At 34.8% G+C, this 17,837-nt stretch overlaps 1 protein-coding gene across 1 annotated transcript in view; it reads left to right on the forward strand.

Moving 5' to 3' along the window:
* IARS2 (isoleucyl-tRNA synthetase 2, mitochondrial) overlaps window positions 1–17,837 on the forward strand; it is a 96,710-nt gene that overhangs the window by 38,952 nt on the left and 39,921 nt on the right. Inside the window, exons 9-12 of the mRNA XM_007936930.2 lie at window positions 5,506–5,675; window positions 6,500–6,590; window positions 8,187–8,338; window positions 11,062–11,222. Of these exons, the coding sequence (XP_007935121.1) occupies window positions 5,506–5,675; window positions 6,500–6,590; window positions 8,187–8,338; window positions 11,062–11,222 (574 nt within the window). The remainder of the gene's footprint in view (window positions 1–5,505; window positions 5,676–6,499; window positions 6,591–8,186; window positions 8,339–11,061; window positions 11,223–17,837) is intronic.

Here is a 17,837-nt window from a genome sequence, read left to right on the forward strand (position 1 = left end):
TTTTTGTGTTTCTCTAGAGAACCCAATCCAACACAGGGTCTGTTGAACTTCTTAAATCAATATATGCCCCTCTTTCATCATATCAGGGGAATTCGCTTTCAACAAGTCAACAATTTTCTCTGTGGTTTTATTTGTCTCTTGTTCTGGAATTTCAGTTGCATGCAGGTTGTTCCTCTGGATGATATCTCACGTGAATCTTATGCTTTCTTCATTTTGTTTTGATCTCTTTTCTGATTGATCCTTTAACAAAGTAGTGTTGAAGCATATGTACTCAGTCTTACTAATTCTCTCTTCCATTGACTTGGTTCTACTCCTTTACCTGTTCAATATATTATCTATTTCTGAAATTTTAGTATTCATCTTCTGGATTTCTATTAGTAGACTTTGTATCATTTCTAATGTTTCATTTATTTTGTCATTTTGTTCTTGTATTTTCTTAAATTGTTCCAGAGTTTTTTTCTGTGTTTTCCTTAATTTTGTCAGTGTTTTCCTTGATCTGTGTCTTAGTCCATTGAATATAATTCTTTTGAATTCCTTATCAGGGAGTTTACAATGCTGTTTCTTCCTAAGGGATATTTTCTGGGTCTGTATTCTGGTTCCCTTGTTTCTGCTATTTTATCTTGTATCTTTTTGTGGGTTTTGATAGTCTGTTGTCTCTGAGACATTGTGACATTATTGTATTTGTATTTAATTGGTGATTGTATGTTGGTGTTATTCACCCAAGTTTTTTTTCTTTGTTTTGTTTTGATATATCTGAGTAAGCAGGGTACTGTGCTCCTCTATTCGCTAGTTGGCAGCACTTAGGCACTCACCACCTGTCTCCTGGTAGGTATGTTAGAGAACGAGAGTGTGTGCACAGATCTCTGTTAGCTGTTTATGAAAAGCAATTAAGGGTGAGCAAGCTTGTATTGGCTGTCATCTGTTGTTGGCCAGTTGGTGCAGGAGCAAGTGGTGGCCCTCAGTCAGTAAATGACAGCTACAGGTAGTTCAGTGTAGTTGGGTTGTATGAGCACGGTTGCTGTCTCTCACTCAATTAGACAGAATAACAATAAGAAAAATCCACCAAAAAAGTAAAAACAAGAGGACCAAAACCACAAAACTGCATAAACAAACAGGAACAATTAAAAAAAAAAAGCAGTAAATGAGAAGAAATATTTAATGAAATTCTTTAAAAAGACAAAGGAACTATAAAGAGAAAAATAAAACCCACAGTATCTGGGGAGAGGGAAAAATGAGAAAAGAACAAGAGTAAAAGAATAATAAAGAAAAAAAAAGTAGAAAACTGCAAAAAGAAAAACAAGGGATGAGAAGAACCAAAAGAAGGAGAAAAGATGAGAACCAGGAAAAAAGCAAAAATTAGAACCTAGGAAGGGAAAAAGAAAGAATAAAAAAGAAAGAAACAATGAATAATTTAAAAACAAACAAAAGCAAATCCAGGGAAGCAGTGCTAGGCATCCAGGCTCTTGTCAGAGCACATAGCCAAAACCAAACCAAACTCACTGCTGTCGAGTCGGATCCGACTTACAGCGACCCCTCCTTGGGTTTCCAAGGTGGTATCACTACAGAAGTAGATTACCCAGCCTTCCTTCTGTGAAGTGGCTGGTGGGTGTGAACCACCAACTTTCTGGTTAATAGTCAGATGCCTTAGGCACTATGCCTCCAAAGCTCCTAGAGCACATGGAGTGGGATAGAATTCTTGCCAAGTCCAAAGTTGAGTGGAGGTCAGTGATGGCCATACCTCCATTCACCAAGAGGGTGTGGGGTATAAAAGCAGTAAGGGGAATGTCGTACGTTTCATTGTCAGCCTCCAGTGTGATTGTCTGTGCTGTCCTTGGCAAACACAGCCTATTATTAGGTTGCTGGGATTGGAACCTGCTGCTTGTAAGTATCCAGAATGGCTACACTGCTTGTAAATAATCAAAATGGCTGCACCCTCCATGAAGCTGACAGTCCACAGCTCACTTTGTCTCCTATTTGCTGTTTTCCTTTCTAGTCATCAGCCACAGTGTATTTGTCCATGCAGTTCTTGGTGAGCAGGGCTGATTCTTAGGTTTCTGCCCAGAATCTAACACTGCTTGTAAATATTCAAAGTGGCCCTGTTGTCAGGATAGCCAACAGTCTGCAGCTCCGTTTGTCTTCTTATTCAGTGTTTTCATTCAGGTTTTCGTACTAGTTGGTATTTAATCCACTTCTGTATCCTTCCTTTCAAAGCTCAGGGCTCCAGGGTAATCTTCCATATCTGTGTCAATTGGTTTCTCTTTTCTTTGTTGAAGCAGATCTGGGTAGCTTGTCTTTCTGTTACTCCATCTTACTGGAAGTGTGGTTGCATCCGCTGGTTAACCCAAATTGTCAGGTCAGACAACTGGCTGTTATCTCAAGCTCAGGGATTGGATGATGATGATCCAAAAGGAGGATTTGGAGCAAGAGAGTAGTTCATTGCTTTTCTGAATTTTGTGAATTAAAAAACAGATAAAGAGTCTACTTTTCTAGAAGATTGTATTTTATATTGATTACACTGAAAGACAATGTACATTAGGTATGATTAGAGTACAGGATGAAATGAACATTGACAGAGGCACAACAAGTAAAAAATAATAATTCCAGAAAGTACTCAATAATTATAAAAATTAATTATTAATAATTGGTTTTATCTGATTAAAAGGAGTGAATAAGGAAATACATGATTTTAGTAAGTAAATTGAGTAGATACTAAAAATTATTTTAAAGACAGTGCTTCTATAAAAAAATTCTTGGTAAGCTATAACCTGAGACTTCTAAAGTAGTGACTTTTTGAAATACAACCATAGAAGTCTACAATAGTTTAAAATTACTTTAGATGATGAGAGACATATCTGAATTTCTTATTAAGGAAAGAATGACATGAGAAAATACATAAAAAATACAGTGATTGCATACGTAAATAAGGAAGTCCTCTAAATGTATCAGTTCCAATGCAAGACAATTTGATGTTTAAGCAACCTCAACAAAAATAAAATAATTTTTATGTCAAAAGTGGAAAGGAACTACAGAATGTTTAAGGCCATTTGATCCTTGTAGGTATAAGAAATAGGTTTCATAGATGTCATTAATAAGCTAGATGTTACCAAAGAAGCTGGATAGCATTCTCTTGAGCTTCTTGAAGATATTGAGGTTAAAATTTAAGATCTTTTGCCTGGATTGTATCTTAATTTTAAATTACTACTGTGCAGAGAGTTATTGAATTGCCATCTGATCATCACTGTAGAAGAGTGGAGGTAAATAAGCTGGTGACAACTGAGTTTTCAGAAAAGTTATTAAGGTAATATTTATTAAAGTTGTAGAAATGTTGATCAGTTAAAATGGATTACATTTGTATAGTATAGGTTTTCTTTATAAAAAATTAGAAATTGTTTCTTACTAATCATTTCAAGATTGTTGGTAGTAGGGATGGGGAGTGGGAACCCTGCTGGCACATCAATCAGTTAAGTGCCTGGCTGCTAACTGAAAGGTTGCTGGTTCAGACCTGCCCAGTAACTCCGTGGGAGAGAGACCTGGCACTGTGCTCCTAGAAAACTATAAGCCAGTTCTGTTCTGTCACCTGGGATCACAATGAGTCAGAATCTGTTCAGCGGCACTCCACCACCACCAACACCACCACCACCTTTGGTTTCCATGATAAAGATATATAAAAGGGTATGGTATAATGCCATAAGGAGTGGTCTTACTTATGGAACTAATGTAGAGAAAGAAATCAAAGTGAAAACTGTAGAGTAGATTTTTCTAGAAATCTGTTTTTTATCAGATAATATTTTTAAACATTATTATGAAATTATCTGGAAAAGAGTGTATCCTGAAGTGTTGAAGTTTGTGAATAATTTCCTAGTAATAAAATGCTAAGCCAACCAAATTGAGCAGCGAGAAGAGCTTGTAATTTTATTCGTGAAAGAATTTTGTTGTCATCAATTGTAAGGAAATGCTAGTTTTTCTCAAGTCAGTGTGCTGTTTTAACCAAAACAAAGTCAGCAACTGGGTTGTTATGAAAAGCCAAAGTTACATGTTTGTATTGCTCTTATGGTGGTATGAATAGCTTATATAATTTTGATTGCTGTAAGGCTAGAAAACGTGATAAGAGTGGAGAGTTTTTTCAGTGAAGATGGATTTTTTTAAAGTTAATATTATTTAGTTTGGAAAGATGAAGAATGACTTGTGTCAAAGATCTGAGGAGTTAGAGGGCAATTGAAATTTCTTTAATTATTAAAGTTTGTTGTTGTTGTGGTTAGGTGTAGTCGAGTCAGTTCCAACTCATAGTGACCCTCTGTACAACAGAAGAAAACATTGTCCAGTCATCTGCCATCCTCACAATCATTTCTATGATTTTGAGTCCATTGTTGTAGCTACTGTGTCAGTTCATCTTGTTCAGAGTCTTCCTTTCCTTTGCTGACCTCCCTTTTACCAAGCATGATGTCCTTCTCCAGGGACTGTTTGTCCTATTAAATATCAAAAATATAAAATAGTAAAAATTAAAGAGTAAGTAGGATAAACATTGATTATTCAATACATCTTGGTAACTTTTATTGGTAGAACCAGGTAGTCCTTTTAAAGGTTGAAAACTGTTATTTTCAGAACATAAGAAAGAGAGATTAGCTTATGGATCTCAACTAAAGACACAGTGCAACTAGGAACCAATAATGGTGTAGAAAAATTAATGTATGATAAGTATAATAGATTATTAAAAGGGGCTAGAGTTTTATGGAGCATTAAATTTAGAGTATCAGACTTACTTTGGATTTAGTTATTAACTATGTGATCTTCGGCAAATTGCTTAAGTTTTCTGAGTCCTTTGTTTCTTCATTTGTATATTATGGATAGTAAAACATGTTTTGATAGTGTTATTAAGAAGATGAAATAAGAATTTGCACTGAGTCTGGTACATGATGGATGCCCAGTAACTGTTAGGAATTATTTATCATCTTTTACCTTTTAACGATAACATCATAAAAAACAAAATGAGTTAGAATCTACTGGTCATCAGTCTGTTGATCTAGAATTTTTTTGTTTTCATATTACAGATAATACTTCATTATTGTGGTTGGCCTTTGACTCATGATGACCACATATGTTACAGAGTAGAACTGAGTTCCATAGGGTTTCCTTGGCTGTAGTCATAGTTCTTCATAAATTAGAGAAATTTTCTTGGGCTCACTTGAGTTATTTGTTCACTTGAGTTAATTGCTAATATTTTTAAGCATTTATTGTGTGGAAGGTATTGTACTAAATGTCCAAAGCACTTAAAACACATTAACTAATTTTACTCTCAGAGGGATAATCCCTCTGAGGTCGGAACTACAATTATTCCCATTTTATAGATTCCTTAGGGTCACAGAGCAAATAAAAAGAGAAGCCAGGATTTGAGCCCAGTCCAGATTCTGTACTCTTAACCATAATAGTCTATTGCTACTATTAAAGAGGTAATTAGAAGAATTGCCAGGTAAAATTGTTCTAAGTAGTGATTTTCTTTCCCCATAGGTGCAGATTTGGAAAATGGTACTTGTTCTCATCCTATGTTTCCTGATAAAGTTTCCCCTCTTTTACCTGCAAGTCATGTGAACGTGACAAAAGGAACTGGATTGGTTCACACAGCCCCAGCTCATGGTATGGAAGATTACAGTGTAGCTTCTCAACACAACCTGTCAATGGTACTAGTCCTCTTTTTTCCTTTTTAATGATTGATTTTATAGAATTAAAGTGATTATCCTAATGAACATCTGTATTTTTTGTGTAATAAACTATCATTTTTGTCCTCATAATTAAATTATGAAGTGCTTAGGTTTGTACAGTACCCTAAAGCATCATTAATTCATATTAATTGAGAAAGAGTTCCCAGAATTAGCACAAAATCAACATAAAGTTAGAATTGAAAATTATATATTATATAAGGGCAGGCTTTTTGTTTCTTTTTTTTAATGTATTAAGTGACATAGACCAGTTACTTTCAGTCCCTGAAAATGGCAATTTGATTTTAATAAATAATTGAGAAGAGTTTTTGTTTTCAAACGAAAAAGTTTTCTCTGAATTTTTTCCACACACTTCAGTTGCTTAGCATGTTTTTTTCATTGTAGATAAAGGCCAATCTCAGTGTCATCCCTGTCCATTACCTCAGGCTTATAAATTCATAGAGACAAAGAAACAGGTTTTTTTTTTTTGTACTTTGTTATTAAATTTTAGCCATATGATTTAATAACTTATTTACCTTTGGTGATTTAAATGTATAAAATTGACAGATATCTACTGACTGAATAAGAGGAACCCAAATTTTCCACATAGAGAAAGACTGGTCGGTTTGAACCACTGACCTTTTGGTTAGCAGCCAAATGCTCTAACCACTACACCACCAGAGCTCCTAAGACTAAATAGAGAAACACTTGGCTCTTCTGATATATTTTTTATATGTTGTCTTGCCAGATATTGCCATAAGATAAAATGTCTTGATATTTTAATTATTCAAAGTAACACTTTGCAGGATTGTTTAGTGAATGAAGATGGAATTTTCACAGATGTCGCAGGTCCTGAACTTCAAAATAAGGCTGTCCTTGAAGAGGGAACTGATGTGGGTGAGTATTGTATTTGAAGAAATCATATATGTATATGCTTTTTTGAAGAGTAGCTAGCAGTAGCCTTTGCTAGCAATTTTCCCTTTTTACCATCAGAAAAAAACTAAAATTATAAATAAATAAATAAATAAATAAATATATATATATATATATATATATATATATATATAACTTTATTACATTAGTTAATATATTTTATGTTGACATGTAGTTTAAATGGAGTTTGGGACTTTTTCATCCTTTGCTTTGAAGCTGCTCTATTGTGTTTAAGCAAATCAGGACAGTCAACAAGAGAATGATACTATTTTCAGAGCTATAGAGATAATACTGCTTTGGAAGAATAAAGTCAAGCTTGGGGTTAAATGTTAGCTGTGAATTAGACATTCTTTACACCCTATGAATCTTTGTAAATCACCGACCTATATGGCATAGTTTATGTACTGTGATCTTGGGGGCCTTCCAGCTTTGAGTTGCTTTTCTGCCTTTCTTTGTGGATCCAAGGACCAGGTACTATGAAAATCTTTGTGTCCACACTAGACCTAAGGCAAGTTAAATAAAGCAAACCAAACCTACTGCCATCGAGTCAATTCCAACTCATACTAACCCTATAGGACAGAGTAAAACTGTCCCATAGGGTTTCCAAGACTGTAAATCTTTATGGAAGCAGACTGCCTCAGCTTTCTCCCACAGAGCAGCTGATTGGTTTCAACAACCGACTTTTTGATTAGCAGCCAAATGCTTTAATTGCTATGCCACCAGAGCTCCTAAGGTAATTAGACCTGATATATAGTTTCCTAGGGCTGCCATAACAACTTACCACAAACTTGATGACTTAAGACTACAAAACTTTATTCTTTTACAGTTCTGGCTGCTAGAAGTCTGAAATCTATTTATTGGTAGGAGCATGGTCCCTCTGAAGGCTCTAGGGAAGAATCCTTTGCTACTTCTTAGCTTCTAGTGGTTCCTGGCAATCTTGGTGTTCCTTGCCTTATAGCTGCATCACTCTAATCTCTGCCTCTATTGTCATGTGGGCTTCATTCCACTTACGTGTCTGTCTGTGTGTCCTTCCTTCCTCTTATAAAGACACTAATTACTGGATTTAGGGCCCATCCTAATCAAGTGTAACCTCATTTTAACTTGATTACACTTCAAAGACCCTTTATCCAAATAAGACCACAGAAGTGAAGGTACCAGAAGTTAGGACATGAACATATTTTTTATGGGAACATAGTTCAACCTACTAGGTTTCTTCTGGATTAGCTAAAGACCATTTGAAGATTATTTTCTTACCATTAAGAAAGATGACTCTAAATTTCAAATTTAGAATTCTAGATATAGCCTGTTCATCTTTCCTTTGAAGTGAAGAGCCTTGAGAATGGCATAATTTGAAATCTGGTTACATTACTCAGTCCTTGTTTTATCTGCCAAGAGATTCCTAGATTATGCTTTTGACACCTGGGGGGTGACTACTGTTGTTGGCACCTGTTGGTCTAGATTTAGATTTATATACCATGAGAGGATAGAGTATTTTAGATTATCACAGTACTATTTAATTGTGTCTAATACAAATTGTTAACTACCTTTTTTTTTTTTAAGTTATAAAGATGCTTCAGGCTGCAAAGAATTTGTTGAAAGAAGAAAAATTGGTACACAGCTATCCCTATGACTGGAGGACTAAAAAACCAGTGGTTATTCGTGCCAGTAAACAGTGGTTTGTGAATATCATGGATATTAAGCCTACGGCCAAGGTATAAAAGGCATTCTAATAGGGATTAGGTTTATCAGTATGATGTGGTTGCATGTGAGGTTGAGGTGAGGTTTTGGGAGTGAAAGGGATTGCTGCTGTTATGATTTATTTTCGTAAAGTTGTAGAATTTTAGATCTGGGAGGTCATTGGAATTCCAACATACATGAGAAATGAGAGGTTATTAATTTGACAGAGTCACACGGATAGTAGGTAGATTTTTCTGTCCAATGTATTGAAAGTAGAATTAAGACAGAACTGAGTTTAGCCAGTTGTTTAAACCTCCTAGAACTTCAGTTTCCTCATCTATATAAAAGTGGTAATATTGCCTACCTCATGGGGTAAGTGAATAAAAGTTCCCAGAGCAGTGTCTGGCACATAAGGCACATAGTAAAACTTTTTAAAACCCATTTGCTCACTTCAGATTATAATTGCAGTCCATTTGAAAAGTTGTTACATAACCAGTGTTCTAAATATTTAATACACATTTGAGCTCTTTCATGCAAACATACATATATATGTATGTGTATATAAGATATATGTATAATATAGCTCATAAACAACTTGATTTTATTGAATGAAAGGGCTCAGTGTATTTTAAGTATAAGGAGTCAAATACGTATTTGATAATCAGGCAGAATACACAGACATTTTGCTTTATTTATTAGCTTCTTTATTTTTCCACTTGATAATTTGGGGCCCTTGCCAAAGCTATGGGAGCTCTGGTAGCGTAGTGGCTAAGGCACTTGACTGCTAACCAGGAGGCTGGCAGTTCAAACCCACCAGCCACTCCTCGGAAGGAAGATGGGGCAATCTACTTCCGTAGTGATACTGCCTCGGAAACCCAAGGATGGGTCGCTAGGAGTCAGGTCCTACTTGACAGCATATAACAACAACAACAACAACAGCCAAAACTATGCATAGCAATTTACATTTTTTAAACTCATAGTGTGGATTGTGATATGGATTGTTTTTTTCTTCATTTTGACATTCTAATGAAGCCTGTCTTCCTTACTTGTAAATGTTAAGATGAGTAACTGCTACCTCTGCATAGATTTTTGGTAGTAGGACATCCAAGTCTGATGAAATTTGCTTAAGCCAAGTTTTTTTTTTTTTTTTTAAACTTTTTTTTGTAGAAAAATTGTCAAGTGCTCTTTGCAGAAGTAGAAAAAATAGATAATATAACACCATCACAATAATATACCAATGTTCAATACATTGGACAGAAAAATCTACCTACTATCTGTGTGACTCTGTCAAATTAATTAACCTCTCATTTTTCATGTATGTTGGAATTCCAGTGACCTCCCAGATCTAAATTTTTTGTAGAAAAATTGTCAAGTGCTCTTTGCAGAAGTAGAGAAAATCGATAATATACCACCATAAACAATAATCAACTTCTGGCTGATCTTGTTTTTATTTGCACTCCTTCCTATCACCTACCTTTCTCCCACTAGCAATTGGATTATTTGAAGTAAAGTCCAGGCATTATTTCTTTCATAAATATTTCAGTATGTATATCTGAAAGGTAAAGTTTTTAAAATATAACTTCAGTGCTGTTGTCATCACCTTAAAAGAAAGTAATAATTATTTCTTAACAAGATCAAATATCCAGTCAGTATTCACATTATCAGCATTTTAAAATTAAATTTTAATCAAATTGAATTGTAGAGATATTGCTATTCTGCCAATAGGTGGTGCTACAACAGGTTTTGGAGAAAGGGATTTCTAGTAGTTGAGGTAAGTGAGGAAACCATTTAAAACTATGAGTCGGAGTTGCCTCAACACCAGTGAGTTTGGTTTTTTTTTTGTTTTTTTTCTGAAAATATAAAAATGGCTTTATTAAGGGATAAGAGAGATTTTTTAAAATAACAGATTCTGTTTTTTTTAGTTTACTACCAAACGTTTTGGCAGTATAATTTCATCTTGTGGTAATTGACCAATGTAATGAATGAAATGAAATCAAATGCTAGTAATTGGGACTTTTGGGGTTGGGGGCTGGTAAGGGAAAGTTCTTGAGAGGTTAATAAATGAATAGAAAATAACTTACTTTAGATTTTTTTTTTTCTGGTTTGCAAAACTGTGTGATGTATAATTAGGTTATGTTGCAGTCTGGTAGCTTATTTGTTAAGCTATAAAAAAGTGACTGAAGTAAAGGATGAATTGATTTTAGCTGTAGTTAAATGAAGGAGCTCTGGTGGCTCAGTGATTAAAACATTTGGCTGCTAACCAACAGGTCAGCAGTTTGCACCCCCCAGCCACTGCATGGGAGAAAGATGTGGCAGTGTGTTTCCATAAAAATTGGCAGCCTTTGAAAGTCTGTGGGGCAGTTCTACTCTGTCCTGTAGGGTTGCTGTGAGAATTGACTCTATGGCAATGGATTTTTTTTAATAGTTTATTGAAGTATAATACTTTTAAACCTGTTATTAGCAGCTTTTATTTAAAGTGCTAGGAGTTTGGTGTTATAAAATCTCGTCACACCCTCCAAAGTGAAGTCCACTCTTAATATTATTTATTGAATCCTTTGTGGCCTCGTTTTTACTTTACCCTCATTTGCTCTGAAATCTGCTGTTTTAGTTTGTTTTGGTGGGTATTGGTGTATCGGGAAGGAGCGTGTGAATGACTATAAACATCCAAAATAAAGAACTGCATTAGGAAAAATGTGACAGGTCTAGAAAAATTGTTCTTCTTTTTTTTACTACACGTTGATTTGTGAATCAATTGCAGGAATTATTAAAAAAGGTGAAATTTATTCCTGGGTCAGCACTGAATGCCATGGTTGAAATGATGGACAGGAGACCCTATTGGTGTATATCAAGACAAAGAGTTTGGGGTGTTCCAATTCCTGTTTTTCATCATAAGACAAAGGATGAATTCTTGATCAACAGGTAGAACTCTTTCTAAAATTTTTCAGCATTTTGAAGTGAGTTGTGTTTTCTTTAAAAATGAAAGAAAAATAGTGGACTATTGGTAATTTCTTATGTACATTGAATAAAATACCTGGAAATAATGATTTTTTTTTAAGGGAAATGTGAGACTGGGCAATTAATCTCTGTGAGTCTGTGCTCTTCTATAAAATAGGAAAACAGTGTTTGTGGAAGGATTATTAAGAATATTACATAATAAATGTAAAAATCTGGAATAGAGCACATCGTGCCATATTGGTGGGTGCTATTCATTTGTTCATTCAAGAAACACTTTTAGGCATTTTATACATATTAGCGTTAAACCAACAACCAAACTCACTGCCATCGAGTTTGATCCAAATCATAGCAACCCCTCCTTGGGTTTCCGAGGCAGTATCACTACAGAAGTAGCCCAGCCTTCTTTCAGAGGAGTGGCTGGTGTGTTTGAACTGCCAGCCTTCTGGTTAGCAGTCAGATGCCTTAGGCACTACACCACCAGATCTCCCATGTTGTTATTATGTGCCATCAAGTCAGACCCGACTCATAGCAACCCCTCCTTGGGTTTCCAAGGCAGTATCACTACGGAAGTAGATTGCCCAACTTTCCTTCTGAGGAGTAGCTGGTAGGTTTGAACCACCAGCCTTCTGGTTAGCAGTCAAGTGCCTTAGGCACTATGCTACTAGAGCTGCCATAGGCACTGCTAATAACTGCAGTAAGCAAGACTGATGTGCTCCCAATCCTTAGTGAGATGGTGGTTGTTGTTGTTGTTGTTTGCCGTCGAGTCGGCCCCGACTCATAGCGACCCCTCCTTGGGTTTCCAAGGCAGTATCACTACGGAAGTAGGATTGCCCAACCTTCCTTCCGAGGAGTGGCTTGTGGGTTTGAACCGCCAGCCTTCTGGTGAGCGGTCAAGTGCCCTAGGCACTATGCTACCAGAGCTCCTAGTGAGATGGTAGTCCAGCTAATTTATCTCCTAATAAAATTAGGGAAGCTTTGAGTTTTGTTAAGGAGCTCTAGTGGCATAGTTGGTAAAGCGTTTGGCTACGAACCAGAAGGTTGGCAGTTCAGATTCACCAGCTGCTTTGTGGGAAGAAAATGAGGCAATCTACTTGCATAAAGATTTATAGCCTTGGAAACCCAATGGGGGTCTCAGTGAGTTGGAATCAACTCAGTGGCAGTGGGTTGGGTTGGGTTTGATTTTTGAGTTTTGTTGTTATTAACATATTGAAAGAGGAATATTAACCTTTTTTTTTTTTTGGAATATATTTTAGGTTTTCATTTTCTTTTAGTGTTTTGTTTTCATTTGGTAACTGGGATTTTTACTGATTTACACTGTAGCGTAAGTTAAGAGTTAAATACATTTCGGTAAATATTTACACATTTCATCAGTTCAGGATCTAGTGATGAATGGGGAGGGCATGGAGGCCAGAAAGTAATGGGGAGGGACTTGAAGAGACTATAGACATAGGCTCAACTATCCCCAGCTTGAGTTCTTTAACATTTTTGTGAAATCAGGTCTACTTTTCATTGTGAATATTATCAGTGCTTCTTTAAGTGATACTTTCGTGAATTACATATGTATTTTAGTAGTTTTAAAAATGTTGATTAAAGTTTTTTTTTTTTTTAATCACCTAGTATCCTTTGTATGAAAGTTCCTTTTCAGCTTGAAATATACATTGTTTCACTCTGTCATGCAATGTCATGTGACTGTGATACATTATGGCAACATGGCTCAGAGGAACAGTAGGGTCTGCCTTGCCAAATGTTAAACCTTGAGAAACAGCTCATTTGCCTCATTCATAGAAGGTGTGACATTTGAGTTGAGACCTGAGGAATAGGTAGGAAAATAGAGAAAGTGTTTTCTAAGTAGAGGGACCAGCAGGAGCTGAAGATCTGGATGTGGGAAATATTGCCTATCTATAGAAATCATGGAGTCCCTGGGTGGTGAAGATGCTTATTGTACTCAGCAGCTAACCGAAAGGCTGGAAGTTCGAATCCACCCAGAGGCACCTCAGAAGAAAGTCCTTGTGCTCTGCTCCCAAAAAAGCAGTCATTGAAAACCCTGTGGAGCACAGTTGACACACATGAGTTTGCAGTGAGTCAGAGTTTACTTGGTGGCAACTGGTAGAAGAACCAACTGTGACTGTAGGGTATGTGAAGAGAACAGAAAGGTAAACACTAAGAAAGGTTGTTTGGGGCAAATTGTGGGGAGTCTTAAACACTTGGTTAAGGAGTACATACTTTTTAGTAGATATAAGAATATGTCTTAGGAAAAGAAACCAGAGGACAGAGACCAGAAACTTATTAATATTTCAATATTACTTACAATTTAGAGATGAGACTTTTTGGCCTAAATATTGATATTTATGCTGTTCTTACAATTTAGTGCTCTATGGAAAGTTAAAGTGATTATAGTTGAGATAAATTGTACAACTATTGTTTAAAATTCCACAGTGGAAAGTTTTCTTTTAAAGAAATCTTTAACAGCCATCACAGTTGTTTCTCATTCTTTTCAGCATTTAGAGATGAATATTTTTAGGGAATTTCCTTGAACTGATTGAGGTAGATCATAAATGTATGGTGTGTAAGTAACTAGAGCAGGTTGGTTTAATGACCAGTATTTAATCATGACAATAAAATGGTACATAGATCGATTGATCAGTAAGCTAGGTGAAATATATGTGAGCTTTATCAGAAAAACACAAGCACATTTTCATTAGGTATCATTTATGTTTTATTTACAGTCACTACATTTATATAGTGTATTACAGATACTTTCCAATGTAGCTGGCATTGTGTTGCTTGCATGGTATCAGTTGATTTCTGACTTTGAAGCAGCAGAGACATACAGAATATTGGCCTACAGAAATGACAGACAAACATAGTCATATTGTCTGTCAATTCATAGGTCATTTTCCTGTATACCATTTCTTAATGATGATTCTTCTCTTCTACTGTTGAGTTACTGTGTATAGCATAACACTTGAATTCAAGGAAATTGATATTAATGTTTAATTATTTGTTAGTTTTATTAGAATGAAAGGTAGCCTTTTTTCTTTGTTAATCACACAAAAAGTAAGTGGCCATGTTTTGTTTTTCTTTTTTAATCTTTCTTCATTATTCCTTTATATTGTAGCAAGTTGGTAACCATCAAAAGTAACAGCATCTCCACTGGAAATGGTACATAGTCCACATGGAGTTGCTGTTACATTTGATGACTCCATTAAGCAAATCAAAAGATTCATTCTGCTTTTCCTGATGAAAGTCTATAAATTATCTCTAAGTTTGCTTGTTTCACAGAAGAAAATCTTGATTTATTCATGTTCTTAATAAGTTTAGGGACTGGTAGATTCAAAACTCTGATGTTTAATTTTGTTTTTCTCATTTGCATTTTATATTTACATTTGTATTTTCTCAAGAAATAATTCCTTATCAGACTTTAACATCATTAGTCATTTTCTGAATCTGTAATATAATGCTCTTAAAATTTTTATTGAAATCTGTTTCTAGTTAATAAATACAAAATAAATAATTTTTTAGAATTAAAGAATAAAATTAGAAGTGTTGACTGACTACCTAGGAAAGAAAAGAAATTATTGGTTAAATTTCATAATTTCAGATGATTGTAATCAATTTAACACTACTAATGTAATAATATATAAATTTAGGAAATTTAGTACCTGATTCCTGGAAGTTAAGACAAATTTACCAAAAACAGACAATGAATTTACAGTTTAAGTGTTAGCTATAACTATCTCAGATTTTTACTCATGTTAATAGTAACGGTCTTTGGTGAACAATGAAAAAAAAAGGATGTTTCTTAAAGAAAAAATTCTCAAATTATTTCTTATTACCTTTAAAATAGATAAGCATAGGATTAAAATAAAAAATGGATTTTCCTCAAGAAATTTCATTGTCTTCTAGAATTAAATTTAGTAAATAAAATATAAACCATTTAGCTGCTTACCTCATTCTTATTTCAGTAACTTGCAGAAGAAAAGTTTTCTTATAGTCTTTATTGTTTTGCTTATGAAGATCAAACACAGGCAACAGTGGAATAACAGCAACACTTTCTTCATTTTCCAGCAATCTTAATGCTGCTTAATTTCCAATAACACGCTAAATATGCTTTCGGCTCAGTTGATATCAAAGTTGAAATGATTGGTTGGTGTTACAGTTGCTCAAACTACCTAGTGACATTTTACTGATTGAAACCTAGGAAAGGACACGTAATGCATGTGTTTAGATAAGGCCCATGAGTAAAGTACAGAGTTTTATGATGGGCTTATTGCTTTTTGAAATACAGCATTAAAATGGAAGCATATAGATTATATAGTGATAACTTGGTTTCACCTACTATTATCAACAGTAATTTACAATGATCTTTAGGTTATAAGTTAACCATGTGGTAAATATACATTATTATTAACAGAGTAAAGGGGAGATTCTTAAATTTCCAAAGAAAAATTTAGACTTATTCCTTTTATTTTTTTCTGAAGAATATTTCAGCATATTTTTCATATATGCATCTTCAGAGTATCACAAGGAATTGCTTATAAATTTTTTTTTTTTTTAGTATCTTGATCCCACTTTTATTGTAAAAAATTCTACTTTCTGGTATTTATGCTAAGAGAATAAGAGATAATTTAAGCCAATTATGTAAGAATGAATATGAGCCATTAAAAATAGCTTAATTCTTAATGTTTTTCTAGGTCCTGTGTCTGAAAATCAAATGAATATAGCCATTCCCAGCATTTAGGGTCTTTTCTAGGTTTTCTTTTTTGCTGTTCTGCAATAAGCATCTTTTGAGCACTTATGTAGCTTTTACCTATTTTTTCCCCCACCTTTTTTTTCTAGATTTTCTTTGAGCATTAAATTTATCTTTATCTTGCAATACAACATAGTTATTTCAGTTTTGTAGGCTGTCATAATTTTTATTGTAAATTTTGGTTTTCAAACTCTATGCCACAAATTTTTAGGATCTTTCAGAATGCCAGAGTACAAGACAGGAGAAAGTTTTTCCTATGTGATGTCAGTTCTCTGCATTTAAATTTTAATTTGATTGGGTTGTAAGGATGTTTTTGTCTTTGAAATCTTCATTCTTACTTGTCATAATTTTCATTTTTTTAAACCTCTAACTCTAGAGTTGTCTTTATTTTACTACTTGTTCTGGTTACCTAGTGCCACTCTGACAAGAATATATACCACAAATGGGATGGTCTTAACAAACAGGAGTTTATTATTACAATTTGGTGGCTTTAAGTCCGAGTTCCAAGTGCCAGGCTCTAGGGGCTGTATGAAAGCCCCTGGACCTTGGACTTCAGCTCTGCCTCTTGCTCCCAGCCCACTGAAGCTATAAGCATCTCTTCACTCAGGCACCCTACTGGCTGCTGAGGCTAACAACTCCAAGGTCGACAAATAGAATGGCATAGTCCTAATGTTACCAAACCACACAGCAGGCTATTAATTCAAGTCTGTTGAAAGTCCCAAGGTTGGCAGAGCATGGCAGGCTGCTGAATGACACAGCTACACACAGGGTTCAACTGTGCCATAAGCTAGAGACTGTTCCCCAAGGCTTCTCCTTATATACAGGAAGCAGACCACATCCATAAGGCAGCTACTCAGCTGCTCACAGTAGATTCCACCATGGAGCTGATTATCAGTCTCATCATGGGGAATACTACATCCAGCTGCCCAGCCACTCAACCAGGCCCAGCCAAGTTGACACACAAACTTAATCACCATACTACTTTATAAATACAAGTAATATAGTTGTCTAAGATTTCAAAGTAAAACTGAATTGCAGAACATAATGCTTAATAAAATACATTCAGTATAATTTTAATTAGCACATAGATATTTTTGTATTTCATGAGACAGTATAAGGAAGCAAGTCTTGCTCTAAATATTAGTGAGACTTGCTCTGTTAATGAGATAAGAGCTTCTTGTTTCCCCCTCTTCAAAATGTGTCATATTTCTTTTGGATATATTGAAAAAAATTATTTTTGTCTAGATTTATATTCATATATAATGAAGAAAATGTTAGTTGGGACATTTTCTTGGTAGTATGTAGTTTTATTTATGACAGCTTTTTTAAAATTGGATTTTTAAAAATTAAAACCTGCAGGATTCAGTGATATAAATAACATCATGTGACTGTGTCATTTTTAGTAAGCATTATTTAAAAAAAAAAAAAGAAACTCACTGCTGTCGAGTCAAATCTGACTCATAACGACCCCTCCATGGGTTTCCCAGGCAGTATCTCTTTGGAAGTAGATTGCCCAGTCTTCCTTCTGAGGAGTGGCTGCTGGGTTTGAACCACCAGCCTTCTGGTTAGCAGTCAAATGCCTTAGGCACTAAACCACAAGAAAGACAAAATCAAAAAAATTTCCTCCTCACTTAAATAAGAGACCTGTATGATTAAAAAAATATATATTGCTTTTGCAAATAAATTATGTATGAGACCAAATTTCTTTTTATAGTAGAAATATTGTATATCTAAGTGAATTACTGATCTTTTATAAGGAAATACAGCATTTGATACTGAATTTTAGTTAGATTAGAGGTTTTTGATTATACCAGGTAAAATTTTTATAG

This window comes from Orycteropus afer, unplaced genomic scaffold (assembly GCF_000298275.1).
Source record: "Orycteropus afer afer isolate SDZICR_OR568_19922 unplaced genomic scaffold, OryAfe1.0 scaffold00039, whole genome shotgun sequence".
NCBI classification, from domain to species: Eukaryota; Metazoa; Chordata; class Mammalia; order Tubulidentata; family Orycteropodidae; genus Orycteropus; species Orycteropus afer.